This window comes from Aquarana catesbeiana, linkage group LG01 (assembly GCF_042186555.1).
Source record: "Aquarana catesbeiana isolate 2022-GZ linkage group LG01, ASM4218655v1, whole genome shotgun sequence".
Classification (NCBI taxonomy): Eukaryota; Metazoa; Chordata; class Amphibia; order Anura; family Ranidae; genus Aquarana; species Aquarana catesbeiana.
The window spans coordinates 510928445-510945231 of NC_133324.1; the positions used below are offsets into that span (position 1 = coordinate 510928445).

The 16787-nt window shown below is 46.4% G+C and overlaps 1 protein-coding gene across 1 annotated transcript in view; it reads right to left on the reverse strand.

The window, feature by feature from the left end:
- Window positions 1-357: 357 nt before the first annotated feature.
- Window positions 358-16787, reverse strand: part of SPMAP2 (sperm microtubule associated protein 2) — a 73379-nt gene continuing 56949 nt past the window's right edge. The window contains exons 4-7 of the mRNA XM_073592200.1: window positions 10181-10247; window positions 9560-9686; window positions 6783-6960; window positions 358-711 (exon numbers count right to left, since the gene is read on the reverse strand). Coding sequence (XP_073448301.1) covers window positions 464-711; window positions 6783-6960; window positions 9560-9686; window positions 10181-10247 — 620 coding nt within the window. The 3' untranslated portion in view covers window positions 358-463. The remainder of the gene's footprint in view (window positions 712-6782; window positions 6961-9559; window positions 9687-10180; window positions 10248-16787) is intronic.

The window sequence follows — 16787 nt, forward strand, 5'->3', positions numbered from 1 at the left end:
CATTCCCATGTCAGAATTCTGTGCCTTCCTGGACACCATTTCCAGTCTTTTCCTTCCTCTTCTATGGTACTATCTAATTGCTTAAGCGGAAGTAAACCCATCCATTTACTAGTTTAAAAAAAACTGTTTAATTTCTGGCACGTGCCGGAAATGTAACACTCCCATTGTTTGTGCTCTCAACCAAACTGTCAAACCATCCAATGACTGGTGTCATAACTGATCACATGAGCAGCATCATGGCAGTTGTAGATTAAACAGAGGCAAAGACGGTAGCTTCCTTGGCTGAAAACAAAAGGGGGGTTTACTTATACTTTAAGTGCTGTATTACTAATTTATTTCCAGACTTTTAGGTGGATATCCAGTTTTGCCAAATTTTATTTCACAATATTTTACATGCAACTTCCATGTAGACAACCAGCAAACAAGAACTATGAATTGCTTTTGAGACAACAGAGTAAATGTTTTAGATTTTCTTTTGACGTTGTCTGCGAGCTGGGGGGATGCAGAGCTCAACAATACGTGGAGAGGCCTCAGCATGCTTAGCTGCAGGTGAAATTCTGTAGGGATCATATCCCTCAAAGAGAGACTTTCGAGTTTTTGGTTTTGAAAGCTGGCAGACTCTGTCTGAGGCTTGAGCTTGGAGGGCAGATGCAGACACATGACGTATGACTGAGAGATCATGTTGGTACTGGGAGTGTTCTCCTTTGGGCACTGAAAAAAAAAATGCTATTTCAACAAATGTTTACAGTGTATGTTTTTTAAAAATATATTTTATCAAAGAATTGTATTCTACCGACTTGCACCCCATTTTTTTATTTTTCCATGAAATCCTTACACTGAGAAAGGTTTCAATAAATATAAAGAAGATGATCCTTAAATGAAACTATGCTTTGAGCCCAGCAGGTTTCAGCAGCCCAAGAGATTGCTTATACTTACTTTTCTTCTGCTCCCACGCTGCTCTGTTCACCTACTTGGAGCTTACACAGGTTTGAGGATTCTCTTTTTTTCCCCATGTGACAGAACTTAGTGCCTAAGCGGTCAATGACCAAGTACCTGGGGCATAAATACAGGGGGCATAAGGGGGTTCAAAATCCCCCAGCATCTGCAGCATAGGGGTCAGGCGGGACACCCAGGGCATGTGCCATGATTCTCTTGCCTGGTGCGTCCCAAGGTTGCTGCCGCCCATGTTTTTCTTCTGCCTGTTGTCTGTGTCTGCCAATATGTTGCTTTCAGTTAGCTCACATACAGTATCTCACAAAAGTGAGTACACACCTCACATTTTTGTAAATATTTTATTATATCTTTTGCTGTGACAACACTGAAGAAATTACACCTTGCTACAATGTAAAGTAGTGAGTGTACAGCTTGTATAACAATGCAAATTTGCTGTCCCCTCAAAATAACTCAACACACAGCTATTAATGCTTAAACTCCTGGTAACAAAAGTGAGTACACCCCTAAATGAAAATGTCAGAATTGGGCCCAAAGTGTCAATATTTTGTGTGGCCACCATCATTTTCCAGCACTGCCTTAACCCTCTTGGGCATGGAGTTCACCAGAGCTTCACAGATTGCCACTGGAGTCCTCTTCCACTCCTCCATGATGACATCACGGAGCTGGTGGATGTTAGAGACCTTGCGCTCCTCCACCTTCCGTTTGAGGATGCCCCACAGATGCTCAATAGGGTTTAGGTCTGGAGACATGCTTGGCCAGTCCATTACCTTTACCCTCAGCTTCTTTAGGAAGGCAGTGGTCATCTTGGAGGTGTGTTTGGGGTCATTATCATGTTGGAATACTGCCCTGCAGGTCAGTCTCCGAAGGGAGGGGATCATGTTCTGCTTCAGTATGTCACAGTACATGTTGGCATTCATGGTTCCCTCAATGAACTGTAGCTCCCCAGTGTCGGCAGCACCCATACAGCCCCAGACCATGACACTCCCACCACCATGCTTGACTGTAAGCAAGACACACTTGTCTTTGTACTCCTCACTTGGTTGTCACCACACATGCCTGACACCATCTGAGCCAAATACGTTTATCTTGGTCTCATCAGACCACAGGACATGGTTCCAGTAATCCATGTCCTTAGTCTGCTTGTCTTTAGCAAACTGTTTGCAGGCTTTCTTGTGCTTCATCTTTAGAAGAGGCTTCCTTCTGGGACAACAGCCATGCAGACCAATTTGATGCAGTGTGCGGCGTATGGTCTTAGCACTGACAGGCTGATGTCCCACCCCTTCAACCTCTGCAGCAATGCTGGCAGCACTATTTCCCAAAGAAAACCTCTGGATATGATGCTGAGCACGTGTACTCAACTTCCTTGGTCGACCATGGCAAAGCCTGTTCTGAATAGAACCTGTCTTGTTAAACCACTGTATGGTCTTGGCCACCGTGCTGCAGCTCAATTTCAGGGTCTTGGCAATCTTCTTATAGCCTAGGCCATCTTTATGTAGAGCAACAATTCTTTTTTTCAGATCCTCAGAAAGTCCTTTGCCATGAGGTTCCATGTTGAACTTCCAGTGACCAGTATGACAGCGTGAGAGCGATAACACCAAATTTAACACACCTGCTCCCCATTCACACCTGAGACCTTGTAACACTAACGAGTCACATGACACCGGAGAGGGAAAATTGTTAATTGGGCCCAATTTGGACATTTTCACTTAGAGGTGTACTCACTTTTGTTGCCAGCAGTTTAGACATTAATGGCTGTGTGTTGAGTTTTTTAAAGGGGACAGCAAATTTACACTACAAGCTGTACACTCACTACTTTACATTGTGGCAAAGTGTCATTTCTAGAGTGTTGTCACATGAAAAGATATAACACATTATTTACAAAAATGTGAACGGTGCACTCACTTTTGTGAGATACTGTATGAGGAGGGCATCCTTAAACAGGGCATGGCCCTACATGCTGCTTCTCCTCAGCACCCTCACATCTTCCTGCCAGTCAGCTATGTCACCAAAGGGGCAAGTTGTTTTGTGTGTGAGTAAATATTGTTATTGTATATATGTGAATACAGTATGTGTGTATACAATGTGTGTGTATATGTCTATGTGTATATACCATGAGTGTACTGCTGTGTTATGCACGAAGGGGTGGTGGGGATAAAGAATTATAGGCTGTGAGTTAGGCTGTACTGTATATATTTCTGAATCCTGCACTGTGTACGTTAGATACGCCTGACCCAATGCATTACTCACTCCTGAACCCTACATGTTGTACATTGCATATATTTGATCCCTGCAATATGTACATTACATACACCTGACCCCTACACTACGCACATTACATACTCCTGACCCAGACCCTTGCCCTATGTTCATTACACACACCTGACTACGGCACTCTGTGTTACCCTTTCCTGACCCCTGCACTCTGTACATTACATACTCATTATTCCTGTACTCTGTACTTAGGTTAAGGTCCTCTCAATGTTAGACAATTCACTGCAACTCACTATGTGTGCCTCCTTATTCTTCTCCTCTAGGTGTCAAAGAGTGCCTCCAAACCTTATAATTTAAGAGAACTGACCACCACGGAAAAAAAAATGTCTACACCACTGCAAAGCACCAGTACTACCACTTGACATTAAGCCACATGATCCTCATACCCAGAAGCACTAGATGTATTTCTTTACCCATGGCAGAGTTAAAGTAAACCTAAGTAGGGATTCCCTTTAAAACTGATCTAAAATAAAAAACTGGATGCTACACTGATGCTACACTACATGGTTATGATGTAATTTCCTGTTTCTGTGCTCCTGTTTTACATGAAAACAGGAAGGGTTCAGCCATACATCTAGCACGATCTTGACTAGTAGGGGTCATATCTGCAATAGCTTTCCAACATGCACAAATAACTTTTTCATGCTTGTGTGACTGCGTAGTGATTTAAATGCAAAGATATGCTGGGCTGATATTGGCTTCAGCGGGTCTGCATACAAGGAACAGTGTCACTGATGCTTGATTGACTTCACCCATATAGATGGCTAATTGTACAAACTGTTATAATATAGTATTTCATAACTAGTCTTTTTCATGAAAGCATTTAAATGTAATGTGTAATCGTTTCAATGCTTTTTAAGATATATACCGTATATACTCGAGTATAGATTGTTCCGAATATAAGCCGAGGCCCCTAATTTACCACAAAAAAACTGGGAAAAACGTATTGACCCGAGTATAAGCCGAGGGTGAGAAATGCACAGCTACTGTAAGTGGAAAAAGAGGGTCAACAATGCCCATCTGCAGCTGCATACCTCCCTGTGTCCTGTGCAGCCTGCATGTGTCCTGTGTATGTGTTCTGTGCAGCCTACCTGTATCCTGTGCATGTGTCCTGTACATGTGTCCCTGTGTCTTGTGCATGTGTCCTGTGCAGCCTACCTGTGTCCTGTGCAGCCTACCTGTGTCCTGTGCATGCCTCCATGTGCCGATCTGCAGCCTCCGTATGGCGATCTTCATCCTTCGTGTGCTGCTCTGCATCCACCAATCAGCGTGTCAAAAATAACATTCGGCAGCCATTCTACTATTCAAAAGCCGCACCTCCTCCTCGTCTGTGAGAGGCAGAACACTCCATTTCCAAGTAGTCAGCGGTCAGCCTATCACGGACATTCTCTCATCCCCATACCATGGACGAGGATGAGAGAATGTCCGTGATGGGCTGTACACTGCCTGCTGGGAAATGGAGTGTTCTGCCTATCACAGACGAGGAGGAGGCACGGCTTTTGAATAGTGGAATGGCCGCCGAATGTAATGTATCATACGCTGGCTGCCGTCTGTCTGCATGACACGCTGATCATGTAGGCAGATGGCGGTGACTTGAGTATAAGTCGACGGGGGCACTTTCAGCCTAAAAAAAAAGGCTGAAAATTTCGACTTATACTCGAGTATATACGGTACATAAAAGAGATTAATCCAATATAATATTATTTGTGCCTGGTAATGTTTATGGCTAATATCTTAGCTTAAATTTTTTGTAGAAGCTGAATGAAACTGAGTCCAAAAAATAATAATACAATAAAAAAAATATAGAGCAAACATATAAGGGATTCTTACACACAAGTGTCTGAGCCCCTTCAACGTAGCTGCTGGAGTATTTTGTCTACCCAGGCAGCCCTGCTGCAGAGTACAGCCTGCCATTGACATGAATGGTTGCCAAAATTATAAAGACAGGAAAAGGAAAAACTATATGTGTTGCCCCTAGCATGCAATCACATCCCTAATTCAGTTTTACCAGGTCCTCTAGAAAATTCTAACCTGATTTCAGTTTTTTCCTTCTTCCAATTTTTATGAACACTGCTTAGTAAGGTTGGCTATTGTCCAGTCTTAGACCCCTTTAACACTGATATGAGGTAGCGATGCTGATCCAAGAGTGTTGGTGTCTCTAATAACTGCCCTCCCCACTCACAACTTCAGGTGCAGGCTCTGCAATGGTGTAGAAAATTGAAGAAAACAGCTGAACGGCCGAATAACACCTTTTATTCGTGGCAAAACAGTGTAGAAGATCCAAAATCTCTTACACCATGGTGATGAAAGGTACAGATGGCTAACGCAATTCACATCAATATAGATGCTTAATCATAGCCAGTTCATTCGTAGTGCGGCCATTCAGCTGTTTTCTTCAATTTTCTACCCTTACACACTGGGCGCTTTACAGGCGCGAAAAACAGCACCTGTAAAGCGCCTCTCTTCTCACTCGTGTGAAAGCCCAAGGGCTTTCACACTGGAGTGGTGCGCTGGCAGGACGCTCAAAAAAGTCCTGTAAGCAGCTTCTTTCAGGAGCTTTAGGAGCGTTGTATACACCGTTCCTAAAGCGCCCCTGCCCATTGAAATCAATGGGCAGCGCCGACAAAGCGGAGTGCGGCCGTTCAGCCCTCTAGGTCACAGTGATCCCTGGACTGTAACCTGAGCTTCCGCATGCACAGCTCACCTTACATTGGCCAGGCCTATGCTGTGTGTTACTGTGCTTGCGCAGAAGTGAGCTTATCTTGCGGTGATCAATGAAGATGGCCAAAACCCGGCACACAGAAGAAGATGCTGGCGCTAGCATTGGGAAGGTAAGTATCCTCCCTTTAGTTTGGCTTTAACCACTTAAAGACTAAGCCTTTTCTGGAACTTTACATGTAACATGTTTACATGTAACAATCAGTATTTTGTGCTAGAAAATTGAGCTTTGGCTGTACTTCTCCTTTAAGTCAAATGTCCAATGCATGGCCCATAACCCTGCATCGATTGTGAGGACACTGAAGGACAGCCCACTGCTAGAGCGTAGGGGAGGAGAGCGCAATCTATATATATATATATCTCAGGACTCAAAATGTCAAGTCCTGAGCTACTAGCCAGGTCTTAAGGGTTACTCGCCACCAGTGCCCCGCCCAGCCCCTACCCTGCCCCGCCCCTAATTCTGCTCCTAAACACGCCCTTAATAAATTATCTCATGAAATGACACTTAAATGTTTTATGCAGAATTAAGTTACAAAATAAATATTACCAACAACTTTATCAGTGCAGCCTCACCTGTGCCCCTCAACGCAGCCACACTGTACCCACTATTGCAGCCTCACTGTGCCCACTATTGCAGCCTCACTTGGCCAGAGGAATGCATGACTGGAGAAAGAGGAGAGCTGCCGGATCACAGAGCAGGATAGCACGCTGTTACAGCTTACATTACAATTGTCTCCACCCTGCTCGACACAGCCCCGCCTCCTCCTGACCCGTGCCTGTGATAGACAGAATGCCGGTCCAATGCTGGGATGTGTTCTGTCTATTAATATATACATTACCTGCTAACTCTTCTGTTCTAGCTGAAGCAGTCACTGTTTTATTAGATCTGGGGCTTTCTTTTTCTTCATCTTGATGACTTGCTGGTCTGCTGGGCATCACATTGCCTGTATGGTTCTTTGGCTTGGCTAGCTGAACAATGCGTGCACTAGCAGAAGCTCTCTTAGCTTCTTCAGTTACCTGTAACAAATATGGAATCACCAATGGCTGCAAGTGATTATTCTAAATTTACAATATAACATGTAATTAGGTTGGATTTACTATTAGGCATGTACCTATAGCCAGCAGAGGCAAAAAGGCAGATTTTCCCTGTATTGATCGCATATTAGTTTTCACCATTAGTTGGAATAGTCATTTTATGTAAGGTTATTTACACATTATCACAATATGTAGAGCCTTTATGACCGCATAACACATATATGCGACATCTAGTGGGCTTTATTCCTGGGCACCAGATATACAGTATGTGCTCCTCTGCTTGTACTCAATTACAAACTCCCAGCACTGAGACCAAACTGTCAGTCATAGCTTGGGGTCTCATACTAATAAGCCAGAAGAACAGGCTCTCGATCACATGATCGCTGTAATTTGCTATCATAGCGTTCATTCATTCTATAACCGTTCCCTGTATAAGGAAAAGAGACAACAGACTTCTCCTTTAGTGAGGGGGCTTGATCTAGTTTAGTGATCTAGTTTAGTGAGTGTTAGCGGCAGTGGGGTTGATTTACTAAGACTAGAGAGTACAAAATCTGGGGCAGCTGTGCATGGTAGCCAATTATCTTTTATCTTTACCTTATTAAAAAAAAACTGAACGCTGATTGGTTTCTATGCAGGGCTGCACCAGATTTTGCACTCTCCAGGTTTAATAAAGCAATCACAGTGTGCCAGTTAGAGTCAGTAAGGGGGAGAGTAAAGCTGGCAATACACCTATAGATTATCTGCAGATTTTCTATGGTTAGATAGAAAATGTGCAACAGATCTCTCCATGTTCGCTAAACTGTGTGGATGGAGGAATCTCCCACTTTTTCCATCTAACCATAGAAAATCTGCAGATAATCTATAGATGTATGGCCAGCCTTACTAAAACTGATGCACTCAGAATCTGGTGCAGTTGTACATAGAAACCAATCAGCTTCTAGGTTTTATTGCCAAAGCTTAATTGAACAAGCTGCAGTTAGAAACTGATTGGTTACCATGCACAGCTGCACCAGATTTTGAATGCTCCAGTTTTAGTAAATCAACCCCTTAAGCTGGCCATACACCTATAGATTATCTGCAGATTTTCTATGGTTAGATGGAAAAAGTGGGAGATTCCTACATCCACACAGTTTAGCGAACATGGAGAAATGTGTTGCAATTTTTCCATCTAACCATAGAAAATCTGCAGATAATCTATAAGTGTATGGCCAGCTTTAGACCCCATTCACACAGGGGCAACACGACTTGCAGGTCGCCTCAGCGAGGCGACCTGCAAACGAATGCCCGGGCGACTTGCAAAACGACTTCTGCATAGAAGTCTATGCAAGTCGCCCCAAGTCGCCCCCGAAGTCGTACAGGAACCTTTTTCTAAGTCGGAGCGACTTGCGTCGCTCCCCTTAGAACGGCTCCATAGTGCAGAACGGGAGGCGACTTGTCAGGCGACTAGGTCGCCTGACAAGTCGTCCCTGTGTGAATGGGGTCTTAGGCTTGGTTCACACTGCTGCAACCTGAAAGTCACGCAATTTACAGTGCGACTTTTCCAGGCGACATGGTATGACTTTGGTGCAACTTCGGCGCAACTTTGATGCAAGTTCATGTATACACATGGTGAGCAGGAGAGTGAGCAAGCAAATGTAGTAAGTCGATTGCTCACTCTCCTGCTCACCATGTGTATACATATATATTGCAATTTGGTTCTTTATTTATATGATACATTTCTTTACCCAGGACGGCTGTCCTTTTACATCTTCAGCGTTGTTTTGGTTGTCGATTACTTCTACGCCTGCCCCAGGTGCTTGGGCTGGATTGTCCTTTCTTGGGTCACATTGGTAGGAGCACATGATGCATTATATATTCAAATCATGTAATCATTCAAGCATGTTATTAACAATGTATTGTTCTAGGTAACCCTTAAATCTGTCATTGTCTGGGTCCTGAAGAAGCCAAGTTTGTGTCGAATGTGCAGACAGACAGCATCAATCTATACTACTGTATGGACTGTATTGTTCTCAATTGTTGATATTGGTTTTATGCTATATATTTTGGATGTGAATGCTTTTCCCCTAGTGGGATACTTTTCTTGCTTTAAAAAAAAAAAAATCCTTTTTTAATCTATTTGATAATAAAGAACTTATATTTTTTGTCTCCATTCTGTGGCTGTTATAGTCCATCATTGTAGGGTCCCGGGGTAGTTATCCCGGTGATCTCCTAATTTTTGTAGATATGTAAAGTTATACTAACACATGTCAAAGCTGTAAAATTGGGTTTGGGCGTTAAGATTTGTTTTGACCTTGGTTGTGAAGAGGTCAAGACCTGGAAAACCAGGAAATGTCCTAAATAAAAGATCTGATCCTGGAAGTTTCTTATGGAGCCAAAAGTTGTGGGCTTGCAGTGTCTGGTGTTAGAAATCCAGCCCTGCATATAGGGATCACAAAGCTAAAAACACTAGGATAAGGTTCATGTTACAGCTGATAGATTCCTAATGTACAGTCAAAACTCAAAATAAAAATCCTTATCCTGGTGATAAAGTTTTGTGAATTGAGCCTATATTTCATAAAATGCTAGTAGACCATGCACTTACAATACTGTATACAGATCGGTCTTCCATCCAGTACTGACTAACATTCTTTGGCTCTGCAAGTCTCTCCACTCGTGGGGAAGGGACAGCTTGCAGTGCTTTTGGGGTAACAGGCCAAATAGGAGATGGTCTGTAAAAAAAAAAAAATACAATAAGAGTATCAATTTGTTTCCAGAGATCTCCTTTCCTATAAATATGTTCATCCACCATTCTATGCATGTCAAGAAAGCTTCTCAAATGCAGTAACAGATGGTGCAAACTTATCTCTATTGAACGGAACAATATTCAATACACACATATTTTCTAACAATCACCCAGTCTCTCAGTCATAAAGCACTACAATCTCTCCTTTGTAACTCAGCTATAGCAATTTGACACATTGACAAAGATTTACCAAAATAGTTGAGAATCTTCACTCGATAAATTATAGCTGTGCAAATTTTGAATACCCAATCATGTTCAGCCAAAATAAAAATAAAAAAACACAGGAACTTGCTGTTCACACAATTGAATAATTAAAGTCAATCTTTTTTCAATTTATTGAGTGAAGAATCCCAACTCCTTTAGTAAATTAGCCACACTGTCCTAAATTCATTATCCAGCTCCCATGGCTGTTCGTATTACCTGTCTTCTTTATACATATTGCTCACTGTTTTGTGCTTTGCCAGCTCCTCCTGTCTTGCTGTCAGACCTGTTGAAAACAAATAATAAAAGGAGATTGGCATGTTGTCTTTTAGTGGAAATACATATTTACAGCTTTGTTAGTCATCACTTCTGTCAACACATCTGCTATGTACAGGCTGCTGCCCAAAGCTTCAAATGTATTTTAATTTAGTCAAAAAATGTAGGTAAAAGCAGAAAAAACTTCAAGGTGTGCATAGTGCATGTATACATTTGGACCGTTTGCATACAGGGCTTCAGTAATTATTGCCTGGGGCCAGGGCTGGATTTACTATAAAGTAATGGCCCAGAGACATGTGGAACTTGGGGGAGGGCCAGCATGACTGGGTTGGGGACAGTGAGGTGGAAGCATAGGTTTCAGGAGGAAGGACAGTGGGGGGAGTTTTAGTTAATTTTGGGGGGAGGAGCTTTAGGTGAGGCATGCAGTAGGGAGACAAAGTCCTGGGGGAGAGGTAATTTCTGATTGCGATCCCGAGTTTTTTAGAGCACTGACCATGGGGGACTTGGAGCGGCTATTTCAGCGGTTGTGGGAAGAGACGGCGGCGAGAGGTGCTGACTGGCTGCAGGCTACAGTTTCTAGCTTGCTGCAGGCCCCCAGCCAGGCACCCTCCAGCGCGCCCGTCAGCCCCCCTCCTCCGGAGCGGTCACGTGCTAGGAGGTCTAGGCCTCCTGAGTGTTTTAGTCCGCCGCTGGAGTGTGCCAGGGATCGGAGCGGCGGCGCGGTACAGGAGGAGGCGCCGCCTGCCAAGAAGAAGCAGGCAGTGGATGGTGGAGTGGCCAGGAGGAATCCTCAAACATGGCGGCCTCGGGGGGGAGCCTGTCGGCTGGCCCTGCTCCCCCCCCTGGATAACAGAAAGATGGCGGCCGCCTCTCTGGGTTCTACACCTGAGCGGAGGGCGGCTCGGCGGGGGAGAGATGCCTCAACGGGTGCTGGCCAGTCACATGGATCAGCCGGGACCTGTAATCCTGAAGGGAGAGGGAGGAGGAGGACGGCAGATATAGCACAGCGGCATCGTGGGGACCAGGGCGATGTGCGGTCCGGATTGGCGGCTAAGCGGGCTTCTTCTGCCTGGCCTGCAGCTCTGCGTGGCAGCCATCGGGAACCTGAGATGCAGATTGGTGCGGCGCATGGTGAGGTCGTCACTACAGGGTGCTCGGCAGCGACGAGGAATCCGACGGTGCGGCCTACAGACACTGCTCACAGAGGGGCCGGGAGTTCCCAAGACAGTCTGTCGGAGGGAGAGTTGGACAAACAGGAGGAGAGCACGATCCAAGAGGCGGCATGTGGAACGGGCGACACGGCTGGATGTCCGGTGCGGCAGCAACAGCCAGGTGAGAACCTTTCTGTTTCTTTTTCTTCTCCTGTCCTTAGCAAGGGGGCTTCGGGGGGCAGGGACGGGGGTACTGGGGGAGCCGTGGGTCCAGTGGTTGGTGCTGGCGGTTTAGGTCAGGGTAGTGGTTCGCTGTCCGTGGGTGTACCGGGTGCGTGTGAAGTGGGGGTGGTGCACACTTTGTTGGCGGGGTTGCGTGAGGTGTTGGCGCGCTGTGAGGCTGGTACACGGCCGGTAGCGGATGCTTCCCCTGTGGCGGCATGGGCTGCAGGGGGCCTGGTGCAGGGCAGGCTGGGCCGGCCCCTGAGGTGTTGGCCGGAAGTACAAATGCTGTAGGGGTGGCCAATCCGGTGGTCCCGCCGGCAGTGCTGGTGGTGGGGGCGGGTGCAACGGCGGCGGCCAGTGATGTTGTGGCGGTTGGAAAAGGGACAGCGGGCTTAGATGGGGTGCACTTGGCGGACGCCGCCAAGTGCGAAGTGTACGTCTGTTTTGAGGGCCCCTTGGGTGCTCATTTGAAGACTGAGGTAAAGGAGCGCATTTGGAAAGGTGAGTATGTTGAAATTTTCTCTTTGCTCCCCTTAGAAAAGTTTAACTTGGACAAAGTTAAACCTGACGAGAGCAAAAAAGAGGAGGAGGAAAAGTGGCGTTACAGATTGATTGCACGCACGTTTGCAAACTGGTTGCAAGCGTTTGCGATTTTGGCGAGCGTGATTGGGGAAAAAGCGCCGGAAAACTGCTCGCCGCTCTTTTGCTACCTTGATTCAATCGGGGAAGCACAAAGGGTGTATGGGGGGACGGCTTGGCTGCGCTATGATGAGCAGTTCAGGCAGAGGAAGGCGGTCTGCCCTGCTTTGCGGTGGGACCATAAGGACATTAGTCTTTGGATGAAGCTTATGTCCTCTCCGAGAAGTGCGGTACCTCCCTTTCAAGGTGGGGCGGGGGTTCGGGCGCTGCCGGACAACCGGCCGGTAGTCGCATGGGTTTCTGCTGCAATTTAATGCAGGCACATGTAAGTTCGGAGCCAAGTGTCGTTTCCGGCATGAGTGTTCCGCGTGTGGGGGTTCACATTCCCAGTCCCAGGTGCTTTAAACAGGGACGTGGAAAAGGTGGGGATGTTGGAAAAAGGGAGGACGCCATTGATGGTAAAAAGGATGGTTCCTTTTCTAAGGCGTTATCCTGATCGGGATGCGGCTGCGCTTTTGGAGTTAGGGTTTACGGAGGGGTTCAAATTGCATAGCTGGCTTCAGGTGATTCCGCCGATGGCGGATAATCTAAAGTCGGCTAAGGAACACCCTGGGGTAGTTACGGAAAAATTGTTGAAAGAAGTTTCGTTGGATCGGATGGCCGGCCCGTTTGAGTTTTCGCCGGTACCCGATTTGGTTATATCCCCTTTGGGTGTTGTTCCAAGAAGAAGACGAATACATTTCGGCTCATTCATCATTTGTCCCACCCGTGGGGGGGGATCAGTGAATGATTCTATTGATCCAGGCCTCTGTATGGTGTCCTATACGTCGTTTGATACGGCAGTCGCCTGGGTTCAGCGTTTGGGAAAAGGGGCCTTATTAGCGAAAACGGATATAGAGGCTGCTTTTCGCCTCTTGCCCGTTCACCCTGATTGCTGCCGTTTGTTGGGATGTCGGTGGCAGGGTCAATCTTTTGTTGATCGGTGTTTGCTCATGGGGTGTGCTATCACATGTTCTTTGTTCGAGCAGTTTAGCTCTTTTTTGGAATGAGCAGTTCGGGATGTGTCTGGCCTGTCATCCGTCATCCATTATTTGGATGATTTTTTTGTGTATAGGGCCTGCAGGGAGCACGGTATGTGTGTCACTGTTGGACACAATTCAACATCTGTTTTGAAATTTTGGGGTGCCGTTGGCAGAAGATAAGACGGCGGGTCCAGCTACGGAGTTGTGTTTTTTGGGTATCGTTATTGATACGGTGGCCATGGAGTGCCGTTTGTCCTTGGACAAACTGGAAGGTTTGAGGCAGGAGGTGGCTGGGGCTTTAAGGGTTCGGAAGATTCAGCTTCGAGCTTTACAATCCCTGCTTGGCAAGTTGAATTTTGCTTGCCGCCTCATGCCCATGGGGCGTGTTTTCTGCAGGCGCCTGGCGGCAGCCACGGCCGGTATCCGTGCTCCGCATCATTACATTCGTCTCGGGCTGGATCTAAAGGAGGATTTGAAGGTGTGGGATTCTTTTCTAGCGTCTTATAATGGACGCTCTCTGTGGTTGGAAAGGGTAGTTTCCAATGTTGACTTGGAATTGTTTACGGATGCGGCAGGTTCTGGAGGATTTGGGGTTTTTTACCAAGGGAGGTGGAGCGCTGGGGAATGGCCGGAATCCTGGAGGAAGGATGGATTAGTTTGCAATTTGGCGGTGTTGGAGCTGTTTCCCATAGTGCTGGCAGTGGAGCTGTGGGGGGAAGAATTTCGGAATCGCCGTGTGTGTTTTCATTGCGATAATCTGGGGGTGATACAGGCTATCAATAATAATACTGCGTCGTCCCCGACGGTTGTAAGGTTATTTGGTTTTGCTTTGTTTATGTATTAACTGTTTTGTGACTGCTGTGCATGTTACGGGCATTGATAACTCAGTGGCTGATGTGTTATCTCGTTTCCAGTGGGACAGTTTTCGTCAACTGGCGCCGGAAGCGGATGCACATGGGATTCCTTGCCCCGAGAGGTTATGGAGCGTCGTTTTGCCACTGAGCAATTATTGATCCGTAGTTCGGTTTCTGCAGCTACCTGGCAGGCATACAGCAAGGTGTGGTTGGAATGGGATGATTTGGTGCGAGAGGTAGGAGACTGTGCGGATGAGGAAGGTAGAGTGCATATGCTGCTTTATTTTATAGGTCGGAATTTCGAGAGCGGGATATTGGCTTCTATGTCCCGTAAGTTGGCTGGGTTGGCCTTTATGTTTCAGTTGGCAGGTCAACGAGATGCTACTAAGGCTTTTATGGTTCGGCGTGCTATGCGTAGATATCGCGCTGGTCGAACGGCAGCTGATACCAGACGCCCAGTGTCTTTCGTGGTTTTGGGGGAGGTAGTGGAACAGTTGGAAAGGGTTTGTGTGTCTTGTTTTGAGTGGGTGTTGTTTCGGGCCGTGTTTACCTTGGCTTTTTTCGGGGCTTTTTCGGGTGGGTGAGCTGGTGAGCAGGAATAAAAAAGGGGACGGGGGTCTGGATGTTCATGATGTGTGGGTGCAAGGGGATGCGATGGGGGTGTTCCTAAGAAGATCCAAGACTGATCAATTGGGAAAAGGGGCTTAGGTGGAGTTGAGGTTGATTCCGGGCTCCCCGATATGTCCGGTGGTGGCTGTGGGGGAGTTTTGCAAAATTAGGCCGAGCGGCGGGGGGATTTTCTTCCGTCATGAAGATGGGACAGTTGTGTCCCGTTTTCAATTTCAAGCGGTTTTCAGAAAATGTTTGGGGGCTGCGGGTTTGGAGGCAAAAAATTATTCTTCTCACTCGTTTCGCATCGGTGCGGCTACCGAGGCGGTACGGCGGGGTTTGGATGATAAGGTGGTACAGCGTATTGGACGTTGGGAATCATCGAGGTTTCAATTATACGTTCGACCAAATTTATTGTAACAATTAAAAAAAAAAAAAAAAAGGGAGAATTTTTATGTCACGGGGGGGGGGGGGGGGGGTTGGGGGGTTACTGTTGGGGCTCCTCTCTCTCTCTCCCCAATTTTTTCTTCTATTACATTTTAGGTTGCAAGCGGGTCAGTTATTGGGGAACAGGATGGTGTGTTTTTAACTTTCCCTATCCCTCTTTTCTGTTTCTTTTCTTTCAGATTCAGCAACCTGCCTGGTGTGGATACTTGGACACTCGTATGTGTATTGGCGGGCCAGGAGGGCAGATGTTAGGAAGGATGGCAGGTTGTTGGGTTTGTCGGGGGAGGAAGGGATAGTGCGATGGATTGGATTCCTGGGCATGCTGTGGTCCAGGGTGGTACCGGAAATGCAAAGGTTCGCTAGATTGGACCGCCCCCCTGATGTGGTTTTATTGCATGTGGGGGGTAATGACCTGGGTTTACAGTGTGCCAGGGAATTGATCAGGGACATCAAATTTGATTTGCTGCGGCTCCAATCATTTTTCCCAGAGACGATTTTTGTATGGTTGGATATTGTGGCCAGAACGGCGTGGCGTTTGGCTCGCTCTGTTGCAGGTTTGAACAGAGCCTGGGTCAAAGTGAATAAAGCGGTCACAAAGTTTTTTATAAGGAATGGGGGTTTAGCGGTTTGCCACCGGGACTTGGAGGAGGAAACATGGCGTTTTTTACGCTCAGATGGTGTGCACCTGAATGCTATAGGTATTGACCTGTGGCAGCTGGGTTTGCAAGATGGTTTGCAGCGGGCGGTTCGGGTGTGGAGGGCGACACGCACGTAAGGTGTCACGTGTGTGTGCTGTGGCGGGAGGTCTATGGGGTCTTTGAAGGTGGTGCTGAAAATAATGGAGTTTTGGGAGAGGGTTGGGCCCATACGGAGGTATGGGCGACCTTTCTCTTACAATGGGATTTAATGGTTGTATCTGGAAGGAAGTAGCTGGTTGTCCCTGAGCTTGCGTAATGCAGGGCGTGGGGCCTTTTCATTGGTGTACCGATACAACTAGTTTGTGGAATTTATACTTGGCCTTCAAAGATCTCTAGATCAAAAAAGTTGATAAAGATGTACAGTATATTGGTTAATGTTATTAAAATTGTTTTATATGCATTAAGTTATACTGTATGTTTGGAAATTGTTGGAAAATTTTATTTTGTTGCTATGGCCATTCGACTCCAAAAAAGTGAGCATTGCGTCGTCTGGTCATTTGCGAGAAATGTTGATGGGTAGTGTAATGTTAATTTAAGGAGCCTCACAATATGGCACATCCCTTAGTCAAGTAATGGCCTGGAGACATGTGAAACTTGGGGGAGGGCCAGCATGACTGGGGTGGGGACAGTGAGGCGGAGGCATAGGTTTCAGGGGGAAGGACAGTGGGGGGGAGTTTTAGTTAATTTTGGGGGGAAGAGCTTTAGGTGAGGCACGCAGTAGGGAGAGAAAGTCCTGGGGGAGAGGTAATTTCCCGCCCTCCCTCCCCTTTTTTAATTAAAGTTTGAGGTGTTGGATGGAGGATTAGTTGGGGTATTTTATTGGGCATTTGTGTTTTCTGTGGGTTTTGTAAGGTTAAGGAGGGTTTTTTCTGTTCATGTCGTAGCAGCGGGAGGTCTATGGGGTC